This window comes from Pan troglodytes, chromosome 4, assembly GCF_028858775.2.
Source record: "Pan troglodytes isolate AG18354 chromosome 4, NHGRI_mPanTro3-v2.0_pri, whole genome shotgun sequence".
Classification (NCBI taxonomy): domain Eukaryota; kingdom Metazoa; phylum Chordata; class Mammalia; order Primates; family Hominidae; genus Pan; species Pan troglodytes.
Window position 1 is genome coordinate 138622821 of NC_072402.2, and position 23316 is coordinate 138646136.

The 23316-nt window shown below is 42.2% G+C and overlaps 11 protein-coding genes across 11 annotated transcripts in view; all 11 read left to right on the forward strand.

Annotated features, from left to right (window-relative positions):
* The window catches only part of PCDHA2 (protocadherin alpha 2), a 217237-nt gene that overhangs the window by 112632 nt on the left and 81289 nt on the right, over nucleotides 1-23316 (forward strand). The gene's annotated exons all lie outside the window — the stretch shown is intronic.
* PCDHA3 (protocadherin alpha 3) overlaps nucleotides 1-23316 on the forward strand; it is a 211072-nt gene that overhangs the window by 106467 nt on the left and 81289 nt on the right. The gene's annotated exons all lie outside the window — the stretch shown is intronic.
* The window catches only part of PCDHA4 (protocadherin alpha 4), a 205021-nt gene that overhangs the window by 100416 nt on the left and 81289 nt on the right, over nucleotides 1-23316 (forward strand).
* The window catches only part of PCDHA5 (protocadherin alpha 5), a 190432-nt gene that overhangs the window by 85827 nt on the left and 81289 nt on the right, over nucleotides 1-23316 (forward strand). The gene's annotated exons all lie outside the window — the stretch shown is intronic.
* Nucleotides 1-23316, forward strand: part of PCDHA6 (protocadherin alpha 6) — a 184102-nt gene that overhangs the window by 79497 nt on the left and 81289 nt on the right.
* The window catches only part of PCDHA7 (protocadherin alpha 7), a 177804-nt gene that overhangs the window by 73198 nt on the left and 81290 nt on the right, over nucleotides 1-23316 (forward strand).
* The window catches only part of PCDHA8 (protocadherin alpha 8), a 170851-nt gene that overhangs the window by 66246 nt on the left and 81289 nt on the right, over nucleotides 1-23316 (forward strand).
* Nucleotides 1-23316, forward strand: part of PCDHA9 (protocadherin alpha 9) — a 164532-nt gene that overhangs the window by 59927 nt on the left and 81289 nt on the right.
* Nucleotides 1-23316, forward strand: part of PCDHA11 (protocadherin alpha 11) — a 144497-nt gene that overhangs the window by 39892 nt on the left and 81289 nt on the right. The gene's annotated exons all lie outside the window — the stretch shown is intronic.
* PCDHA12 (protocadherin alpha 12) overlaps nucleotides 1-23316 on the forward strand; it is a 136716-nt gene that overhangs the window by 32111 nt on the left and 81289 nt on the right.
* Nucleotides 19231-23316, forward strand: part of PCDHAC1 (protocadherin alpha subfamily C, 1) — an 85375-nt gene continuing 81289 nt past the window's right edge. The window contains 1 exon segment of the mRNA NM_001082582.4: nucleotides 19231-21839. Within this exon segment, the coding sequence (NP_001076051.4) occupies nucleotides 19407-21839 (2433 nt within the window). The 5' untranslated portion in view covers nucleotides 19231-19406.

Consider the following 23316-nt stretch of genomic DNA (forward strand, 5'->3'; position numbering starts at 1 on the left):
GAGTAAGTCTCTATTCCAGTGAGGACAAATCGCTGCCCTTTCTATGATGGAAGAGGTCCAATATAATAAACTTGCCACCAGGTAGCTGGCTGATCACCCTGAGGAATGGTGCCATATCAAGGGCTCAGTGTTGGTCTCTGCTGCTGGCAAATTGGGCACTCAGCAGTGGCTGTAGCCAGGTCAGCCTTGGTGAGTGGAAGTCCCTGTTGCTGAGCCCATGTGTAACCTCCATCCCTGCCACCATGGCCACTTTGTTCATGGGCCCATTGGGTGATGACAGGGGTGGCTGGGGAAAGAGGCTAAGTGGTGTCCACAGAACGAGTCATCCTATCCACTTGTTTATTAAAATCCTCCTCTGCTGACGCCAGCCATTGGTGAGCACTCACATGGGATACAAATATCTTCACAGTTTTTGACCACTCAGAGAGGTCCATTCCCATACCTTTTCCCCAAATTTCTTTGTCACCAATTTTCCAATCATGCTTCTTCCAAGTCCTTAACCATCCAGCCAAACCACTGGCTACAGCCCATTAATCAGTATATAATTGCACATCCGGCCATTTCTCCTTCATGAAAAGTGCACAACCAGGTGCACTGATTGAAGTTCTGTCCACTGGGAAGATTTCCCTTCACTGCTGTCCTTCAGGTATGTCCTAGGAAGGGACTGTAGTGCTGCAGCTGTCCACTTTCAGGTGGTGGACATGTCATGCAGAACCATCTGTGAACCAGTCCTTAGTCTTCTCTTCCTCATCAACTGATCATAGGGAACTCCCCATGAGGCCATTGTTGCAAGCTGGGGAAGAGAAGGAAGGGTGGCAGGAGTGGAGACCATGGGAATTTGAGCCACTACCTCATGTAACTTACTTGTGCCTTCAGGACCTGCTCGAGCCCGATCACATATATACCACTTCCATTTGATGATGGAATGCTGCTGTGCGCACCCCACTTTATGGCTAGATGGATCAGAAAGCACCCAGTTCATGATAGGCAGTTCAGGTTGCTTGGTGACTTGATGACCCATAGTCAAATGTTCAGTTTCCACCAAAGCCCAGTAATAGGCCAAGAGCTGTCTCTCAAAAGGAGAGTAGTTAGCTGCAGAAGATGGAAGGGCCTTGCTCCAAAATCCTTGAGGTCTCCACTGTGATTCACTTATGGGGGCCTGCCAAAGGCTCCAAATAGCATCCCTATCTGCCACTGACACCTCAAGCACCATTGGATCTGCTGGGTCATATGGCTCAAGAGACAGAGCAACTTGCACACAGCCTGGACGTGTTGTAGAGTCTTCTCCTGTTCTGTACTACATTAAAAAGTGAGAGCCTTTTGGGTTACTCGATAAATGGGCTGGAGTAACATACCCAAATGAGGAATGTGTTGCCTCCAAAATCCAGTAGGCCCAAATAAGCCTCTTTCGTGGTTGTAGGAGGGGCCAAATGCAGCAACTTATCCTTCACCTTAGAAGGAATATCTTGATAGGCCCCACTCCACTGGACCCCTAGAAATTTTACTGAGGTAGAAGGTTCCTGAATTTTAGTCATTTATTTTCCATACTCTGGCATGCAAATGTCTCACCAATAAGCCCAGTGTGTTTGCTACTTCTCACTCACTGGGTCCAATCAGCAAAATGTCATCAAGGTAATGAACCAGTGTGATATCTTATGGAAGGGAAAATCAATCAAGTTCTCTCCAAACAAGATTATGACACAAAGCCGGAGAGTTGATATACCCCTGAGGTAGGATGGTAAAGATATATTGCTGGCCTTGCCGACTGAAGGCAAATTGCTTCTGGTGGGCCTTATGGACAGGAATGGAGAAAAAGGCATTTGCCAAATCAATGGTTGCATACCAGGTACCAAGAGATGTGTTAATTTGTTCAAGCAATGAAACCACATCTGGTACAGCAGCTGCAATTGCAGTTACCATTTGGTTAAACTTATGATAATCCACTGCCATTCTCCAAGATCCATCTGTCTTCTTCACAGGCCAAATAGGAGAGCTGAACGGGGATGTGGTGGGAATCACAACCCCTGCACCTTTTGAGTCCTTGATGGTGGCACTAATCTCTGCAACCCATCCAGGGATGTGATATGTTTTTTGATTTACTATTTTTCTAGGTAGAGGCAGCTCTAATTGGTCTTCCTATTTTGCCTTTTCCATCATAATAGCCCTCACTCTACCAGTCAGGGAGCCAATGTGGGGGTTCTGCTAGCTGCTAAGTATACCTATGCCAATTATGCATTCTGGCACTGGGGAAATGACCACAGGATGAGTCCAGGGACCCACTGGACCCACTCTAAGTCAGACTTCAGCTAAAACTCCATAAGCCCCTACTTTAACTGGAGGACCACCAGGACGTTTTCGGTCCCCTGGAGTCAACGTCAGCTTAGAGACACTGTTCAGTAGTCCCCGAAATGGCAATCATTTCCCTTTCCCCAATCACAGTTACTCTGGTAAAAAGCCGTAGGTCTCCATGGGGAAGGATGGGAGAAAGACTAACAGCATAAATTGTTCTCAGTGTCATCCTTGTATCCCTGGGATAAATCCCACTTGGTCATAATAAGTGATCTTTTAACAGCGTAAATTGTTGTCAAGGGGAACCAGCCTCCCCTTCATTTAAGGGATTCTAGGTCTGTAAACTGGTTTAAGTCTGGAAATTGATTGAGGGGAAATTGATCCTCTGTTTTTATAATTCAAATTAGTCTTTTGTCCACTTGACCTGGAAGTTTTCTGCTTATATAAATTAAATAAGAATGCAATAGGCTTCCTATCATTTTCACTTCTAGGAACACCATGATTAATCAACAGATGCCAGAGATCTACATGAGTCAGACTATTCTGATTGCTGCTTTGCCTCTGCTGTCCATTATGGTAGCTATGCCCACCTTGCCTTTGACAGTTGACTGGCCCCTGCCACCTCGAGATCCAATTATTCCCATTGCATTTAAGTTTTGTAGTTGAGTGACTGTGGTTCCTACTGTAAAATCTGGCATACAGAGAAGAGCAATCACAAAGCTCTTCAAGGATGCAGGTACTCCCCTCACAAATCTATTTTGCAAAGTATTAGTCAAGGATATATCTTCTGGATCCTCACAGCTGGGATGAGTAGGTCTAAACTGACTAATCCACTCCACCATCCCAATCTCCCTAAGCCTTTTGATCCCTTCCTCTACATTAAACCAAGGGAGATCAGGCATTTCCAGCTTGCTCACAGTGGGCCATCTTTTAATCCATATTTCAGCTAACCAAGCTGAACCTTTTTAAACTCCCCAAGCTGCAACATTAAATGCAGAATCCCTGCTTAGTCGGCCCAAATCAATAAATTCAGCCTGATCCAATGCCTTGGATCTATGTTCCATCCACCATTATCCCACACCCTTAATATGCATTCCTATGCCTGTCCTCCAGATTTTTGCTTATATAAATAAGAAAGCTCAAGCAGTTCTTTTCGAGTGTAGCACACCTCCTCATGGGTTATACTCTGAACCTCACCCCTAGGGCCCTCCTGGGACTTTAGTCTAGTTATAGGTCTAGAAGCAAACAGGGGTGGTGGGGGGTGGGTCCTGAGGAGAATCAACATTATCTTGCCTGGCAACTGCCTCAGGGGAAGCCATCACTGTTGCCTCAGGCAGTGCAGGGTTTTTCTCTTCAGACAAATGTGGAAAGGCTGATGGCAGTGTGGGTTGGGGAGGACATGTTGCCACTACTGGGGATGAGAAAGCTGTTTCTTCTGGCAAAAAACGTTTCATCAGAATTTACAATCTCAGTGTCCCCAGCTTCATCAGGGTCCTTTTACATATCCCCATTCCAAGTTTCAGGATCCCATTCTTTTCCAATCAATGCCCTCATTTCAACAGTAGACACCTGGCAAGGCTGTGCACGCACCTTTCATTGCAGGTCAGCCACTGGTATGATAAGAACTTGTGTCCAATTTCCCGCAATTTCAGCTCTTTCTCTACAGGAGATAAGACTCTCACTCAGGGCAATCTTAGCAGGTTTGAGGTTCAGTATCTGCTTCTGAAGCTAGGAATTAGAATCCCTAAGTTCATCATTTTCTTTCATCACTTTGTCCAGTGAACTTAGGAGGAACCAACCAACTTCATTATGTTCCTTAGTTCCCCACATATGGTCAAAGGTATTATATATAGAGTTACTAAACTCCTTGCCTCTCACGAACCGTGCATCAGGATTGTCAAATGAATTTACTTTGTGTAACTCTGTAAACAGTTCATGCCAAGGACTATCAGTGTTCTCCATACTATTAGAAGTACAGTCCTTAGCATTTTTGGGTCTAATCATATTAAGCAGCCTTCTCCAGAAACCCCAAAACCAATGAAAGAACTCCATCCTTAATAGTCTGTTCTTCTGGAACCACTCCTGGGACCAAAATCTGTATTAGTCAGAGCTCTCTAGAGGACAGAACTAATAGGATAGATGTATATATAAAGGGGAGTTTACTAAGGAGTATTAACTCACATGATCACAAGGTCCCACAATAGGCCATCTGCAAGCTGAGGAGCAAGCAAGCCAATCCAAGTCCCAAAGCTGAAGAACTTGGAGTCCAATGTTCGAGGGCAGGAAGCATTCAGCACAGGAGAAAGATGTAGGCTGGGAGGCTAAGTCAGTCTAATCTCTCCATGTTCTTCTGCCTGTTTTTATTCTGGCTGTGCTGGCAGCTGATTAGATTGTGCCCACCCAGATTGAGGGTAGATCTGCCTTTCCCAGTCCACTGACTCAAATGTTAATCTCCTTTGATGACACCCTCACAGATATACCCAGGAACAATACTTTGCCTCCTGTAATCCAGTCAAGTTGACCCTCAGTATTAACCAGTACACTAAGTATTTTGTGTTTTTTTGCAGCTGTTGTAAAAGGGATTGAGTTCTTAATTTGATTCTCAGCTTGGTTATTATTGGTGTATAGCAGTGTTGCTGATTTGTGTGCATTGATTTTGTATCCTGGAACTTTACTGAATTCATTTATCAGATCTAGGAGCTTTTTGGATGAATCTTTAGGGTTTTCAGAGTACATGATCATATTGTCAGCAAACAGCAACAGTTTTAACTTCCTCTTTTCCAATTTGGATGCCCTTTATTTCTTCCTCTTGTCTGATTACTCTGGATGAGACTTTCAGTACTATGTTGAATAGAAGTGGTGAAAATGGACATCCTTGACTTATTCCAGGTCTCAGGGGGAATGCTTTCAACTTTTCTCCATTCAGTATGATGTTGGCTGTGGGTTTGTCATAGATGGCTTTTATTACTTTGAGGTATGTCCCTTCTATGCCAATTTTCTTGAGGGTTTTTATCATAAAGGGATTTTGAATTTTATTAAATGCTTTTTCAGCATCAATTGAAATGATATATGGTTTTTGGTCTTCATTCTGTTGATATGATGTATCATATTGATTGATTTGTGTATGTTGAATCATCCTTGTATCCCTGGGATAAATCCCACTTGGTCATAATAAGTGATCTTTTAACTGTATTGTTGAATTCAGTTTGCTAGTATTTTGTTGAGGATTTTTGCATCAATATTCATCAGATATATTGGCCTGGAGTTTTATTTTATTTTGATGTGTCATTGTTTGGTATCAGGATAATACTGGCCTCATAGAATCAGTTTGGAAGTTAACCCCTCCTCTACTTTTTGGAATAGTTTGAGTAGGATTGGTATTAGTTCTTCTTTAAATGTTTGGTAGAATTTGGCAGTGAAGCCAATGGGTCCCAGGCTTTACTTTGCTGGGAGACTTTTTGTTACAACTTTGATCTAATTACTTGTTATTGGTCTGTTTAGGTTTTAATTTCTTCATAGATCAACCTTGGTAAGTTGTATGTGTCTAGGAATTTATCCATTTCCTCTAGATTTTTTAATTTATTGGCATATAGTGGCTCATCATAGCCACTAATGATCCTTTGAATTCCTGCAGTATCAGTTGTAATGCCTCCTTTTTCAGCTCCGATTTTATTTACTTGGGTCTTCTCTCTTTTTTTCTTCATTAGTCTGTTTAAAACTTTGTCAATTTTATTTATCTTTTCAAAAGATTGACTTTTTGTTTTGTTGATCTCTTGTATTTTCATCATTTCAAATATATTTCTGCTTTGATCTTTATTATTTTCTCTACTAATTTTGGATTCAGTTTGCTGTTGCTTTTCTAGTTCTTTAAGATGTATAGTTAGGTTATTTAAAATGAGATTTTCATTCTTTTCCAATGTAGGCAATTACAGCTACAAATTTCCCTCTAATAGTACTCCTTTTGTTGTATCTCATAGGTTTTGGCATGTTGTGTTTCCATTATCATTTGTTTGAATCAAATTTTCAATTTCCTTTTAAATTTCTTTATTGACCCACTGGTCATTCAGGAGCATATTGTTTAATTTCCATGTGTTCATGTAGTTTCCAAAATTCCTCTTTTTTATTTCTAATTTTACTTCATTGTGGTCAGAGAAGAATCTTGATATGATATCATTTTAAAAAAAATATTTTAGGACTTGTATTGTGACTAGCATATGGTCTATCTTTGAGAATGATCCACGTGCTGAGAAGAATGTGTATTCTGCAGCTGTTGGATGAAATGCTCCATAACTATCTATTAGGTCAATTTGTTCTATAGTGCAGATTAAGTCTGATGTTTCTTTGTTGAGTTTTTGTCTGTCAGTTCTGTCCAATACGGAAAGTGGGGTGTTGAATTCTCCACCTATTATTGTATTGTGATCTCTATCTCTCTTTTAGCTCTAATACTATTTGCTTTTTATATCTGGGTGCTTCAATGGTGGGTGCATATATATTTATAATTGTTATATCCTCTTGCTGAATTGACCCCATTATCATTGTACAAAGACCTTCTTTGTCTCTTTTTGGAGTTTTTGTCTTGAGATCTATTTTATCTGTTATAAGTGTAGTTACCCCTGCTCCTGTTTTGTTTCCATTAGCAAGGAATATCTTTTCCCATGCCTTTATTTTCCAGTCTATGTGTATCTTCATAGGTGAAGTGTTTCTTGTGGGCAACAGATCATTGGGTCATGTTTTTTCATCCATTCAGCCACTTTATTTCTTTTTATTGGAGAGTTTAGTCCATTTACATTCAATATTTTCATTTAAGTAGGAACTTCCTCCTGCCATTTTGTAATTTGTTTTCTCGTGGTTTCATGGTCATCTCTCCCTTCTTTCCATCTTCTTTTTCATGAAAATAATTTTCTCTGGTGGTATGATTTAATTTCTTGTTTTTTATTTTTTGTGTATCCATTGCAGGTTTTTCGATTTGAGGTTACATGAGGTTTATGACTTATCTTATGACCCATTATTTTAAACTGATGGCAACTTAACAGACTGCATAAACAAAAAACAAACACACAAAAGGAAGATTAATAAAAATTCTACACTTTAACTGTATCCTCCTGCTTTTAATTTTGTGTTGTTTCTCTGTGTCTTATTGTACTATGTTGTGAAAAGTTGTCTTTTTTTTTTTTTTTTTTTTTTGAGTCAGAGTCTTGCTCTGCTACCAGGCTGGAGTGCAGTGGCCTGATCTTGGCTCACTGCAACTTCTGCCTCCTGGGTTCAAGCGATTCTCCTGCCTTAGCCTACTGAGTAGCTGGGACTATGGGCACGCATCACCACACCCACCTAATTTTTATATTTTTAGTAGAGACGGGGTTTCACCATGTTGACCAGGATAGTCTCGATCTCTTGACCTAGTGATCCGCCCATCTTGGCCTCCCAAAGTGCTGGGATTACAGGCATGAGCCACCATGCCTAGCCAGGTTGTCATTATTTTTGACCAGTTCATCATTTACTCTTTCTACTTAAGATAAGTTTACATACCACAATTACAGTGTTATAATATTCTGTGTTTTTCTGTATGCTTATTCTTACCAGTAAGTGTCTCGGCATTGAAGAGCTAGGTATTTCTTATAGTCTTTGCAGTCTGGGCTTGTTTATCCCTGTCCTTCTTGAGAAGGTTTTCCAGAAGGTTTTTATTTGAAGGAGCTTGGGCCTCAATCCCAATAATACTGTGGTTTTTGCAGACTAGTAGAGGTACCATCTTGGAGGTCTTGAATAAGATCCAGAATGATTATCTGGATTGCCAGGCAAAAGCACTTGTTCTTTTCCCTTACTTTCTGTCAAACAGTCTCTTTCTGTCTCTCTCTCTCTCTCTCTCTCTCTCTCTCAAGGTGCTGGGCCATCTTGAACTAGGGGTATGGTGATGCAAGCACTCCTGTGGCCCCCACTTTGGATTGTGCTGGGTCAGACCTATAGCCAGCACAGCCCTGGGTCTTGTCCAAGGCCTGCTGTAACCACTACCTGACTACCACCTATGTTCACTCAAGGCCCTAGGGCTCTAAGATCAGCAGGGGGTGACACCAGCCAAGTTTGCATCCTTCCCTTTAGGGTAGCAAGTTCCCCCTGGCCCTGGGCAGGCCCAGAGATGCTACTTGGGAGCCAGGGATTGGAGTCAAAATACTTAGAAATTTGCCTGATATTTTATTTGACTATGGCTAAGCTGGCACTCAAACCACAAGACAAAGTCTTTCCCATTCTTCCCTCCCCTTTCCACAGGCAGAGGTGCCTCTCCCTGTGGCCAATACTACCACTGGTCCACAGGGAATCTGCCTGGCCACTGCTGATGTTCACTTAAAGCTTAAGGGCTGTTCAGTTGTGTTGTGGTGAATGCTGCCAGGCCTGGGACTCTTCAAGGAAGTGGGCACCCCTCTGCCCTGGGGAAGATCCAAATATGCTTTCCAGGAGCCAAAGCCTGGACTTGGGGACCCCAAGAGCATGCTTGTTGCTCTACTCCACGTGGCCAAACTGGTACCAAAGGTGCAAGACAAAGTCCCCTTTACTTTTTCCTCTGTTTCTGTCAAACAGAAGGAGTCTTTCACTGTAGCCACCACAACTAGGAATGTGCTGGATCACACCTGAAGTCAGCACATCTCAGAACCTAAGGCCCACAGTATACTACCTGGATATCACTGCTGGTTATTTGGTGCCCAAGGGCTCTTTAGTCAGCAGGTGATTAATCTTGCCAAGACTGGGTCCTTCCCACCAAGGCAATGGGTTTTCTATTTGTCCAGGGTGTGTCTAGAAATGTCATCCATGAGCTAGGGCCTGGAATGCGGGCCTCATGACTCTACTCAATGCCCTATCCTACTGTGGCTGAGCTGGTATCCAAGATGCAAGACAAAGTCCTCTTTACTCTTTGCTCTCCTCTCCTTAAGCAGAAGGAAGGAGTCACTTTTGTTGCTGCAAGCTTCACTGCCTGGGATTAGGGGAGGGGTGGCACAAGCACTCCCTTAGCTGCCCCAGCTGATGACTTCCTAGGTCATGTGCCACCCCTATCCCTCTGGTTCTGAGCCCAGCCCAGCACTAGGAGTTACCTAGGAATTGCAATCCTTGTGTCCTAGACTGTCTTTCAAGTTTACCTAGAACCTCAGAGCACTTAAGCCTATAGTGGTGAGGCTTGCTGAGTTCTGACTGCTGGGATGAGTGATTCGCCTCTGGCCAGGCCTGTTTCAAAATCTCCCTTCATGTGCAGCTGCTGGCTGAGTCCAGCACAGTGTTGTTCCCTGCTACGACAGCACCGAGTTTAATGTAAAGTTCCCCAGTTGCTGTGCTTTACTTCCTCCAAGTGCGCAGACTCCCCACGTTGCTCAGCTGCTGCTGGGGGATATGGGAGGGGTGATGGTGGTGATCCCAGAGTGTCTCTCCAACCCTCTTCAATGCCTCTTTTAGTGATATGTTTTTAAATCTAGGTACTACGATTGCTCACCTGATGTTTGGTTTTTGTAATGACGCTTTTCTGTGTGCAGATAGTTGTTACAATTTGGTGTTCATGTGGCGGGGGAGGGGGGGTATGGTGTAGGCTTCTGTTCCACTATCTTGCTCCACCTCAATAGTCTGATGTGCAGAAGCTCTTTAGTTTAATTAGGCCCCATTTGCCAATTTTTGTTTTTGCTGCAAGTGCGTTTGGCATCTTTGTCATGAAATCTTTGCCAGGGCCTATGCCCAGAATGATATTTTCTAGGTTTTATTCTACGGTTTGTATAGTTTTAGGTTTTACATTTAACTCTTTAATCCATCTCAGGCTGATTTTTGTTCATGCTGAAAGGAAGGGGTCCAGTTTTCAGTCTTCTGCATATGGTTAGCTAGTTATCCCAGCAATATTGAGTAGGAAGTCCTTTCTCCATTGCTTGTTTTTGTTGAAGATCAGATAATTGTAGGTGTGCAGCTTTATTTCTGGGTTCTCTAACCTGTCCCATTGGTCTATGTGTCTGTTTTTGTATTAGTACCATGTTGTTTTGGTTACTGTAGCCTTGCAGTATAGTTGAAGTTGGGTAGTGTGATGTCCTTCGTGTTCTTTTTGCTTAGGATTGCTTTGACTATTTGGGCTCTTTTTTTTTTCCATATGAATGTTAGGATAGTTTGTTTTTCTAATTCTATGAAAAATAATGTTGGTAGTTTGATAGGAACATCATTGAATCTGTGAATTGCTTTGGACAGTATGGTTATCTTAACAATGTTATTTCTTCCTACCCATGAGCGTGGAAGGTCTTTCCATTTGTTTTATCATCTCTGATTTCTTTCAGTAGTGTTTTATAATTGTTTTTATAGAGATCTTTCACATCCTTGATTAGCCATATTCCTAGGTATTTTCTTTTTGTGTATGTCTATTGTAAATGGCATTGTGTTCTTGATTTGGCCCTCAGCTTGGATGTTGTTGGTGTACAGAAATGCTGATTTTTGTACATTGATTTTGTATGCTGAAACTTTGCTGGAGGTTTTATCAGATGTAGGAGCTTTTTGGCAGAGAATATAGGGTTTTCTAGGTATAAAATTATATTGTCTGCTAAGAGAGATAGGTTGACTTCCTCTCTTCCTATTTGGATGCCTTTTATTTCTTTCTCTTGCCTGATTTCTCTGGCCAGGACTTCCAGTAGGATGTTGAATAGGAGTGGTGACAGTGGGCATCCTTGTCTTATTCCAAGTCTCAAGGGGAAAGCTTTGGATGGTATCAATCCTTTTAAACTTATTGAGGATTGTTTTAGATAATGTTCCATGTGCAATTGAGAAGAATGTACATTATGCTGCTATTGGCTGTATGTTCTATAGATGTTGCTATGATATGAATGTTTGTGTTCCCCAAATTCATAAATTGAAACCTAATTCTCATGGTGATGGTATGAAGAGGTGAGACCTTTCAAACATAATTAAGTCATGAGGGCAGAGCCCTCATGAATGGGATTGGTGCCCTTATAAAAGAGGCCCAGAGAGGTGCCTTGCCTCTTTCACCATGTGAGGACACAGCAAGAATGTGATGACATCCATGAACCAAAAAGTGGCCCCTCCCCAGACACTAAATCTGCTGGTGCCTGAATCATGAACTTTCAAGCCTCTAGAACAGTGAAAAATAAATCTCTCTTGTTTATTAACTACACAGCATATGGCATTTTGTTATAATATCCTGAACAGACTAAGACAGATATCGTTTAGGTTAGTTGGTTTTTAGTGTTGTTCACATCTTTCATTTCCTAGTGATCTTCTGCCTAGTTGTTGTCCATTATTGGAAGTGGAGTATTAAAGTCTCCAGTTATGACTATTGAATTGTCTATTTCTCCCTTCATTTCTGCCAGTTTCTGCTTCATGTGTTTTGGGGCTGTATTATTAGATGCAAGTATGTTTTTAGTTGCTATATCTTCCTGATTGGTCCTTTTGTCATTATAAAATGTCCTTCTTGATTTCTAGTAACACTTTTTGTCTTGTCTGTTTTGTCTGATATTAGTGTAGTCACTCCAGCTATCTTGTGGTTGCTGTTTGTACAATATATATTTTCCCATTCTTTTACTTTCAATCTGTTTGTATCTTTGAATCTAAAAGTGTCTCCTGCAGACAACACATAGTTGGATGTTGTTTTCCTAAAAACTCTAGACTGACAATTCTGCCTTTTGATTGGGTTCTTTAATGTATTCACATGATGTTACTATTGATATATTTGGATTTATGTTTGTTATTTTACTCCTTTTTCTATATGTTTTAATTCTCTTTTTTTCCTATACTTTTCATTTACTGATTTATATTAAGTGAATATTTTAGAATGTAACATGGTAATTTTAAAAATAAATTTTAAACTGTATCTTTTGAGTTATTTTCACAGTAGTTTCTCTAGAGTTTACCATATATATTTTAGCTTATTGGTATCTGCTTCAGATTTATATTAACTTAATTCTAGTGAGATATAAATATGTTACTTCTAGATAGCTTTATTTCTCTTCTGCCTTTTGTATTACTGTTACACATATTACATCTTGTGGTGGATTGAATTGTGGGCCTCAAAAATATATGTCCACATAGTAACCTTTGGAACCTGTGACCTCATTTGGAAATAAGTCTTTGAAGACATAATTATATTAGAGATTTGGGGATGAAATTACCCTAAATTTTCAGGTGGGGGCTAATTCCAGTGAAAAGTTTGTTTTGTTTTTTAAATAAGAGATAGAAGATGAGAAAACAGACACAGAGGAAAAGGCCATGCGAAGATGGAGACAGAGATTGGAGTGATGTCAACAGCCACCAACACCTGGAAAAGGCAGAAACAGATTCTCCGAAGAGCCTCTAAAGGGAGTGCAACCTTGCCAACATCTTGAGTTTTGATTTCTCCTCTCCAAACCTGGGAGAAAAACTGTCTTAAGCAACCCAGTGTGTAGTAATTTGTCACAGCAGCCACAGAAAACCAATGCACATTTATAGTATTATATACCCAACAATACATCGCTATAATAATTATTACTTTATGTAATCTTATATTTTTTAGAGGCACTAAGAGAAAAAAGGAGAAAATTATATATTTATGGCATTTCTTATTTGTCATTGCTAGTTCTATTCATTTATTCTTGTGGATTCATATTACCATCTGGTGTCTTTTTTTAATCAGATACAGCTGTTCTCCCACACACCTCTTTTATACTGTAATTGACAAATTTGTTATATTTCTGTATGTTTTTGGTCCAACAATAGAGTTCTACATACTGTTTTATGCAATTCGTTAGACTCAGGTTTTCTATTTCACCTTCGAAGTGTGGCCCTTAGGCCAGGAGCAGTGGCTCACGCCTGTAATCCCAGCACTTTGGGAGGCCGAGGCGGATGGATCACAAGGTCAAGAGATTGAGACCATCCTTGCCAACATGGTGAAACCCCATCTCTACTAAAAATACAAACATTAGCTTGGCATGGTGGTGCGTGCCTGCAGTCCCAGCTACTCAGGAGGCTGAGGCAGGAGAATTGCTTACACCTGGGAGGTGGAGGTTGCAGGGAACCAAGATCACGCCACTGCACTCCAGCCTGGCGACAGAGCAAGACCAAATCTAAAAAAACAAACAAACAAACAAACTGTGGCCCTTAGAACTTAAAGTCATACTTTGGTTCTCAAATCAGTTCCAAGAGTAGGTGATCTAGCCCTTTCATTCTAAACACTACACATGTAGTACTAGAGTACGATATTGTATTTGCTTATTTTTTCAGAGTCAGGGTCTTGCTATGTTTTCTAGACTGGGGTGCAGTGGGGCAATCATAGCTCACTCTAACCTTGAACTCTTGGGCTCAAGAGAATCCTCCTGCCTCAGTCTCCTAAGTAGCTAGGACTACAGGTGCACACCACTACACCCAGCTAATGCATTTTTTTAAGAGACATAAAGCACAGTTTTTTCACAATAGATTGACAACGATAATTCACGTCTTTTTTGCTAGATGATATTAAGCCACAGATCAAAAAGTCCTAGACTTTTATACTTACTTGAAAAAACCTCAAATTTGCTGAATGCCATTGTATTAAGAGCTAATCTGTCTGGTCCAATCACATAATATATTTGCCTATATTCAAGTTTCATATTTCTACATATTTGATAAACATTCACACTAGATTTTCCTCTGTGCTGCAGATAAAAATTTTCTTCAATGGTGTCTGAAAAGGGAGGCCTGCAACCACTACCAAACCACTCTACCTGAGATTAGTTTATTAGATAGTGCCTAACCTGAAATAAAAATCTGCTGATAGAACATTCTGCAAAAAAAGCTCTATTATGGTATAGTAGAGCTCATACTATATTATGGTTTCAAAGGTAATAAGAAAAATATCATCAGATCATCATTATGGTAGCTATTTTAAGGGAATTTAATAAAAATTTAACAGTTATCATCAAACACTGGCCACCTCAATTTTAAACAGTAAACACACGAATTACTCCCATAAAAATTATAAGCATAACAGGACACTTCTTGGCTACTATTCAATACTGACTTGGATGTTCTAGATAACACAAGATAAGATACATGTGTGAATATCTATATACATATAGACATATTTATAGATGTGTGTGTATATATACAGTATATATATAAGATTTTAGAAAGGAGGATAAATATATATTACATGATAAAACTTATAGTCAATATAATTTTACACTTGTAAAATCCCAGAGAACCAAAGGAAAAAATAGAACTAAAAAAGAGTTCAATGAAATGATTAGTTTAAAAAAATAATATAAAAAATGTAATTTTCCCACATACCTTCAAAATGTAGCAATCCCACTAAGAAAAAGTGGTATTTCTACCAACTATAGATAAATGAAAATTCACCTTTAAATGTCTCTTATCCTCCATGAAACTCATCAAAAACAACAAAAAGTACAGCAGACAAAAAAAAGTCTTATCTTTAATGAAACTTTGTAAAACATTTGAACCTCAACCATGATGTATATGAAGATAAGTTACTAAGTGCCATGAAGATTGGACCAAGATATGAAAATGCTAGGAGAGGATACCTTTCACTGAAGATCTTGGAAAGGGTTGGTATATTGGTATTTTCTAGAGTAGTGATTCTCACTGAGATGCAAAACCAAAGACTCCTTGTTTTGGATTAAAAAGATCTAGGTACAGAGGCTGAGGGCAGGACTCTCTCATTATCCTATTTGTCAACACAAAATAGGAGAGAAGGCAGGACTAAATCTGAGAGTGAGCAGATGCACCATTATTTCAAGATTGAACCTAAGGATGTGGCAAGGTAAGGAGAAAAGTCAGGATGACAAGTTGCCCTGTAGCTGCCAGTTCTCATCAGTTGAAGATATATTAAAACTATGGTACACATAAGCCACTCCATCAAACAGTAAATATGGCTATACTGCAAGCAGTAAAAAAGTGAACAGGCTCTGCTTCCATACAGTCAAGAACAAAAAGAAACACTTGACAAGGTTGAGAAAAATAAATGGAAAAAAATAAAGAATTTAAAAGAACTGGAGAGAAAACTGTAGCTTTGGAATACAGAAAAAGGAGATACAGCATACTGCTAATAGATGTCCTCAAAGAGACCAAATACATAGACAAGGGGGAAAAAATCCAAAGACATCATTCAAGAAAAAATTTTGAGATACAAATAAACTTCAGACTTTTACTTCCAGCAATGGAAATCCAGTTTGTCTTCAGCCAGTGGCATATCTCAGACAATAGGCAAGCCATGAGAATGGTTGTTGGACTGCAGTTTCGGACTCTATTACTACATGTATAGTATTTAGAATAAAAGAGCTAGGTCTCCTCATGTCAGCACTTATTTGACCAATGGGAGTATGATTTTAAGTTTTTAGGGTCACACTTTGAAGGTGGAATATAAAAAAAATTATAGAAAGATAAATTTTTGTTCAGATGCATCTACTGCAGCAATTTGGGAGGCTAAGGTGAAAGGATCGTTTGAGCCCAGAAGTTTGAGACCAGCTGGGCAACATAGTGAGACCTTGTCTCTACAAAAAATTAAAAATTAGCTGGGCGTGGGGGCGCTTGGCCTAGGAGTTCAAGGACAGTCTGGGCAACATAGTGGGACCCTATCTTTATAAAATATTTTTAAAAATTAGTTGGGCATGGTGGTGTGTGCCTATAATCCTGGCTACTTGGGAGGCTGGGGTGGGAGGATCACCTGAGCCCAGAGAGGTAGGGGCTGCAGTGAGCCATCTTCACACCACTGCACTCCAGCCTGGATGATGAAGTGAGATTCTGTCCCAAAAAAAGGACAAAATGAAATATCAGCAATGAAAGGTCCTGCTAAAGAGAAGGTTTGTTAATTCATAATTTTAATGTTTATCTGGTCATCTTATCCAAAAGGCAAAAATCTTTAGCCTCCCTTATCTTTGGGATATCGTTCTCTCTTAAATGTTGCTTTCTCACAAATCCCAATTTACTTGAATAAGAATGCAATGTTAGGCCAAAAGTTAGGGAGGCATATGGTGTGACAAATCCTACTGGGTGGATGCTTTCTTCATTCTTTTCACAAATGAAATCTTCTGAAAATAGACGTCAGTGGCAGTTTAAATAGAGAAATGGGAAAAAGGGAAGCCAAAAATCTGAGAAGCGTGTGAAAGAGGAGGAGTTTCTGTGAAGATTTCCCATACTGTTCTCTGTATGCATTTTTCCTTTTTTCCTCACACCCTAATCTATACCCACACATACTATCCCTCTAGGTGCAGCTCAGAATTCCTAAACCTGGTATAATTGGAGGCATGGCTGCAGACCTAAAAGTTCGGTACATTTTTACAGTTGTATTTCATCTGTTTAAGGCAGAAAGAATAAATTTTCATTCCAAAGCAGTTAGCTTGCTTAGCAGCATTAATTTAAAATGAAGAAATGCACATCCTAATCTCTGGCACTGAAGCAGAAAATTAGTTTTGGTTTAGAAATTTGGTGAAGAATAAGTTCAATTTTTATGGGCTGTTTTGCATCCTGGTGAGATCTAATGAGGTCTGTACTTGTGACTACCTAATAGGCTGACATGTTTCCTCCTTTAATTTTATCTGAGACTTGGTGTCAATGATTTTTTGGTTTCTTAATTCAAAAAGGCAAACTAGCCAAGGGGTATTTACTACTTATATTGCTTTATATCACAGTGTGCCCTTTCTAGTTCCCTAGAAGAGATAACGAATGGGTTTGTGTGTTCAGGGAGGTAACTGGTTTTTAGTGGAACACTGGCGTTATCAATCCCACCCTTAGTGTTAAAAAGAGAATGCCCGAGCTACCCCTCTCCCCACCATTTTAATCAGCAATTTTTAAATGTTTTCAAATATTATAGAAATATGCAGGCTGATGCCAGGTGCGGTGGCATGGGGCTCACGCCTGTAATCCCAGCACTTTGGGAGGCCGAGGCAGGCCAATCACTTGAGGTCAGGAGTTCGAGACCAGCTTGTGCAACATGGCGAAACCTCATCTCTAATAAAAATACAAAAATTAACCGAGCATGGTGGTGCGCGCTTGTAGTCCTAGCTACTTAGGAGGCTGAGGCAAGAGAATCGCTTGAACCTGGGAGGGGGAGGTTGCAGGGAGCTCAGATCGTGCCACTGCACTCCAGCCTGGGTGACAGAGCAAGACCCTGTCTCAAAAAAAGAAAAAAAGAAAAAAAAAAAAGAAAAGAAAAGAAAAGAAAAAAGTTAAAAAAAAATGCAAGGTGAGTGCAGTGGCTCATGTCTGTAATCCTAGCACTTTAGGAGGCTGAGATAAGATGGGAGGATCGCTTGAGCCCAGAAGTTTGAGACCAGACTGGGCAACAAAGCAACACGCTCATCTGGAAAGGAAGGAAGGAAGGAAGGAAGGAAGGAAGGAAGGAAGGAAGGAAGGAAGGAAGGAGGGAAGGAAGGAAGGAAGAAAAATTTCAAACATACACAAAAGTTGAGAGAATTGTGTAATTGACCCCAATGTACCATCACCCAGCTTCAATAATTATCGATACTTTTAGGCAGGTTTCTACCAGAAAATATGTCCTGGAAACTTTAATTCTTGATCTGTGTTCAGATTTTGCCTTTCAAATTTTTCATTATTGGGGCTTTGGACATATTGCACCTGTATTAAAAGAAGGATTTGAGTGAGGAATTTAGTGCTTCATAGTCAATAGTCAATGAGTCTCCTTTTGGCTCGCCTCCTTAGGGAAAGGAACTGGTTGTAGGGTGTTAGGCAGAATTTGGGTGTATCTGTTGTGGCTCAGAGATGTTTCTCATAGAACTGATCACTGTCCCAATATCCACGCAAAAGACCAAATTAAAAGCGAGGAGAAATACCTAATGTAAATGACGAGTTAATGGGTGCAGCGCACCAACATGGCGCATGTATACATATGTAACAAACCTGCACGTTGTGCACATGTACCCTAGAACTTAAAGTATAATAATAATAATAATAATAAAGCGAGGGTGGGTATCTAGCCTATTCTTATCCTGCCTCATGGTGTTTTCTAAATATTTACAGAAAGAAAATTTACAGAGTAGTTTCCTGGTCAAACTCTAATGAGTATCTCAGTACTTTCCCCTCCACTTCTCACGTCTTCTTTGGGGACGGGTCGTCAAGTCTTTGAGTTTCTAGTTATTGCTATTGACTGGTTTATAACCTCCTCTTTCACCCAGATCGTCAAGGGCCGTTTGCAAAGCACTCCCAAGTAGAGCCTCTTGGAGAAGGAGAAACTGCTGTCACGCAAAAAAAAGCCTTGAGCTCGCTGGCTCCGCTGCCTCGAAAAGCCAGAGTCCGGAGGCAGTTTGATGCGGACACTATTCCCCAACCTTCTTCCCCTCCTTGTCGTCTCTATTGCCCTCTTGGCAGCTCCTGGGATACAAAAGGGTGCAGGACAGACTTCAACCCGCAGCAGGATCCAGCGCGGAAAGCTCTGCAGCAGGATCCAGCGCGGAAAGCCCCCCGCAGCACTTCTTTCGGGGGGCTCCTGTTTCCTTAAGCCTAGAAGGTGTGGTCGCTCACGTTCACCGTCCCGCCTCTCGCCGCCTCCGCTCGGCAGCTCCACGCTGAGTCCCGCCCTCTCCGCCGGAGAGGTGCGCCGGGGTCAGAGCGCCGGGACCCGACGCGCGGCTCCCAAAGGGCGGCGGGAAGAGCCCAGCGGGGCTTAGCCTCAGTTATCAGCAGTTTGCGGGCAGAGGATGTGGAGGTTAAGATCTGGGCAGCCTCAGGGCGTTGTCCTAGACACCGTTTAAGGAGAGAAGTGTTAGTGTCTCGGGGCGTCTCCCAGGCTCCGCCCTGCGTCCGCAGCCAGCGTTGTGGGCGAGACCCCAGCCCGCTGCTACTGGAGACGGCACCTCTCGCGCCCGGGCGGGCGGCCTCGTCTCTGCACCCCTAGGCGGCGCTGCGCTCCTCAACACCCGGCCGGCTCCGCTTTCCCAGACGGCTGCCCAGCCTCCAGCCTAGCAAGCCCGGCTCCCAGCTGGCCAGCCCCGGCAATGCCGGCGTTCGGGAGGCGCAACGTCGGCGGTTGCTGAGTATCCAGCCCGCAGCAGTGACGGCCGGCAGGAGCGTGCTCTTCCCCGCGGCTCGTGCTCTCCAGGAGTCCGGAGCATGGTCCTGGGTCACCGTTGGTGTAGCGTGTTGGTGGAACGTGGACGCCTAGAGGGAGGATGGTGGGCTGGGGGGTGGCAGTTTTATGTTTGTGGGTTTCCTGCGGCGCTGCAGCGGGACAGCTCGAGTACTCAGTGCCGGAGGAGACGGAGCGGGGCGTAGCCGTAGGCAATCTCTCCGCGGACTTGAGGCTGCCAGCGGCCGCTATGTCCTCGCGGAACTTTCGCTTCCTTTCCAGCCACCGCGAGCTCTACTTCGGGGTGGATCTACCCAGCGGCAATTTGGTGGTCAGAGAGCCGGCGGACCGCGAGCAGCTGTGCAGGGCCAAAGCTGCCTGCGTCTTGACCTACGACCTGGTGCTCGAGGACCCGCTGGAGCTGCACAAGATTCGGATTCACGTCCTGGACACCAATGACAACTCACCTCTCTTTCCTGCCGGCGACGTGCAGCTGCACATCCCCGAGTTCCTGACGCCCGGAGCCCGCTTTGCTCTCCCGAATGCCCAAGATGACGACGAGGGAAGCAATGGGATACTAAGCTACAGCCTAAGCCCCAGTCAGCACTTTCGCCTGGACATGGGATCGCGGGTTGACGGCAGCGAATACCCGGAGTTGGTGTTGGAGAAAGCACTGGATCGCGAACAGCGCGCCACCCACCTGCTGGTGCTTACAGCTCGGGACGGCGGGCTACCTGCCCGCTCAGGAGACGCACAAGTCACCATCATTGTGGTGGACACAAATGACAACGCGCCTGTATTTGAGCGCTCCGTATACCGCACCAAGGTTCCAGAGACTGCACCCAATGGGACTGTGTTATTCCGAGTTCAAGCCTTGGATCCAGATGAAGGGTCCAATGGGGAAGTCCAATACTCCCTAAGCAACAGCACGCAAGCAGAGCTGCGACACCGCTTTCACGTGCACCCTAAAAGTGGGGAGGTGCAAGTAGCTGCTTCACTAGGTCCGCCTGAAACGCTCTTGGAGGCATACATTGAGGCGAGGGACGAAGGTGTCTTTGGTTTAGCTAGCACCGCTAAACTGCTGGTGGAGGTGACTGACGTGAACGATCATGCCCCCGAACTGGATTTCCTGACTCTTTCGAACCCAGTACCTGAGGACGCTGCCCCTGGCACAGTGATTGCTCTCTTTAGTGTAAAGGATGAAGACCTCGATTCTAATGGTAGGGTCATTTGTGGCATGTCTAGTGCAGGCCCTTTTCAGCTGACGGCTTCCTTTGACAACTACTACAGCCTGCTGATTGATGGGCCCCTGGACCGGGAGCAGATCAGTGAATACCAAGTCCTGATCACGGCCTCAGATAGTGGCTCACCCCCACTTAGCACCCGAAGGACAATCACTGTGTCAGTTGCTGATGTGAATGACAATACACCAAGCTTTCCTCAACCCCAGCAGGAACTTTTCATTGCTGAAAACAATGGCCCTGGGGCCTCTCTAGGCCGAGTGTTTGCCCAGGACCCCGACATGGGGAAGAATGGCCTTGTCTCTTATGAGCTGTTGGATGTTATCTCTGAAGGGCCATCAGCCTCTAGCTTGGTGGCAGTGGAATCATCCAGTGGGGCCATCACTGCCAAAACTTCCTTTGACTTTGAGCAGCTCAGGGGGTTTCATTTCCAAGTAGAAGGCCGGGATGGTGGCATTCCTCCCAGAAGTGCAACAGTGACTATAAACTTGTTTGTGGTAGATAGGAATGACAATTATCCGGTTATCTTGTTTCCCTTGCCCAGAAATGGTTCTGTCCCAGTGGAAATTGTGCCCCGCTCTGCCAGGACTGGACACTTGGTCACAAAAGTGGTAGCAGAGGATGCAGACAGTGGTTCTAATGCCTGGCTTTCCTACCACATCTCCCGGGCGTCTGACTCTAGTCTCTTTAGAATTTCAGCCAATATAGGTGAGCTCCGTACTGCTCGCTTAGTTCTTCCCACTGATGCAGTTAAGCAGAGGGTGATGGTAGTGGTTCGGGACCATGGAGACCCACCACTTTCCTCCTCTGTCACTCTGGGTGTGCTGTTGAGCAACTCTGTCCCTCAGTTACTTCCAGACTTTGAAGATGTCTGGGAACCAGGAGGGCAGCTTTCTGCCCAGAACTTGTATTTAGTAATTGCCTTGGCTTGTATTTCCTTTTTATTTCTGGGGTGCTTACTTTTCTTCGTGTGTACCAAGTTGCACCAGAGCCCAGGCTGTTGCGCTCAGAGCTGCTGTCGCTCTACAGAGGATCTGAGGTATGGAAGGAAGATGGTTTCAAATCCTTGCATGACATCAGCCACCATAGATGTCACTACAGTTGAGAGACTTTCTCAGACTTATCTCTATCGGGCCTCTCTGGGACTTGGTTCTGATAATAACAGTTTGCTGTTGCGTGGGGAGTACAATGCTGCCGACCTGCGAAATCTTGCCACTGGGGTAGGACTGAATTTGCCAATATCCTGTATTCAGATTCGGAATAGGAAAGGGGATCACGCTAATGTCAATGCCATGGTAAGCAAATTTTATGGAATTTGATTCCTTTGGCCAGGAGATGGCTGCTAGCTGTGTTTTGAAATATTTCTTAGACAAGCCTTTCACAACATTTCATCAGTTGAATTAAACACTCCTTCTTAGCACTTCCTGTGCCAAGAAATCTGGAAGTATAGAAGTATTAGAAGATTGCCCTAGGCCTCAAGGGACTTATAGTTTATTTTTGAGAAACAAGGGCAAAAATTAAAACCTATTTAAGAACAATAAAAGTAATATGACATAAAGGTCTAAAATTAAAAATAAAATACCAAAATATTTTATAAGCAACAGATGTGTAAGGCACTCTAATATTTAAAGTGAAGAATGAAAAATATGTAAGAGTCTGCTTTATATGAATATAATATGGAAGGTGAAACATTTACTTAAACTATTGCAATGCATTATTAAAAGATGACAATAACCACAAAAGATGTAAAAATAAATTACAATGGGGGTTAAAAGAAGGGAGAAAGGGAACATAAGAGAACATTTGAGTGAGGAGGAAGGAGTCAGAGAAGGCTTTGTGATAGAGATCACAGATTTAGTTGGATCTTTAATACGATATACCATTTAATAAAAAACAGTGTATTCTCTAGCCTATACTTTTAATGAATACCATTTTGGTGAAGGTGTCTTCTTTGGGAATGACACCCTAAAACATAGCTGATAGCTCCATAGCAGTGTTTTGTAACTGCTTTGGAGTTTTTGCTTACACAAAAACTGTAAGCCTCTCTCATAACATCTATTTATACTGATAGGAGATCATATTGTTGGATATAGGACTTGACAACCTTTTGTTTTGTGTTTCTATTGATAATATTTTACAAAGAGGAAAGATGAGTAATTTTTATGTCAGAAATATTTATGTGTTCAAAGGTGCACTTACCATCCAAAGTCCATTCAACTTGGATTTAATTTCTTTTATTTTAGGGGACAAATACACTTAACAAATAAGTAAATATCATATTTGAGAGTAATGTATCTAATGAAAGTTAAGTGATTCAAATATTTCAATTTATCTGTTAGTGGCCCTTGGCATTTCAAAACTTCTTTTTTTTTTTTTTTGAGACAGGGGTCTCACTATGTTGCCCAGGCTGGTCTCAAACTCCTAGCCTCAAGTGATCCTCCCACCTAGGCCTCCCAAAGTGCTGGGATTACAGGCATGAGCCACTGCAGCTGGCCCTCAAACTTCTTGAGTGCAGTTAGGACAACATTTTGAAGCAATTCTACGGTATTACTTTTTGACTTCTCATAGAAATCCTAGATGCAAGAGAAGGAGGTGTGTAGAAATTAAGGAAGGAAAATGAAGCATTCCTTGTTTTACTATTCTAGGCAATAAGGGGAAAAGTGGCTTGTAAGTTATTCTTCCTCAAGTAATGATGTTAACTGCAAATAAAATAAATTTACATATGTTAAAATTTTCTATACTTAATATTTTCACAATATAATAGAATCCAGC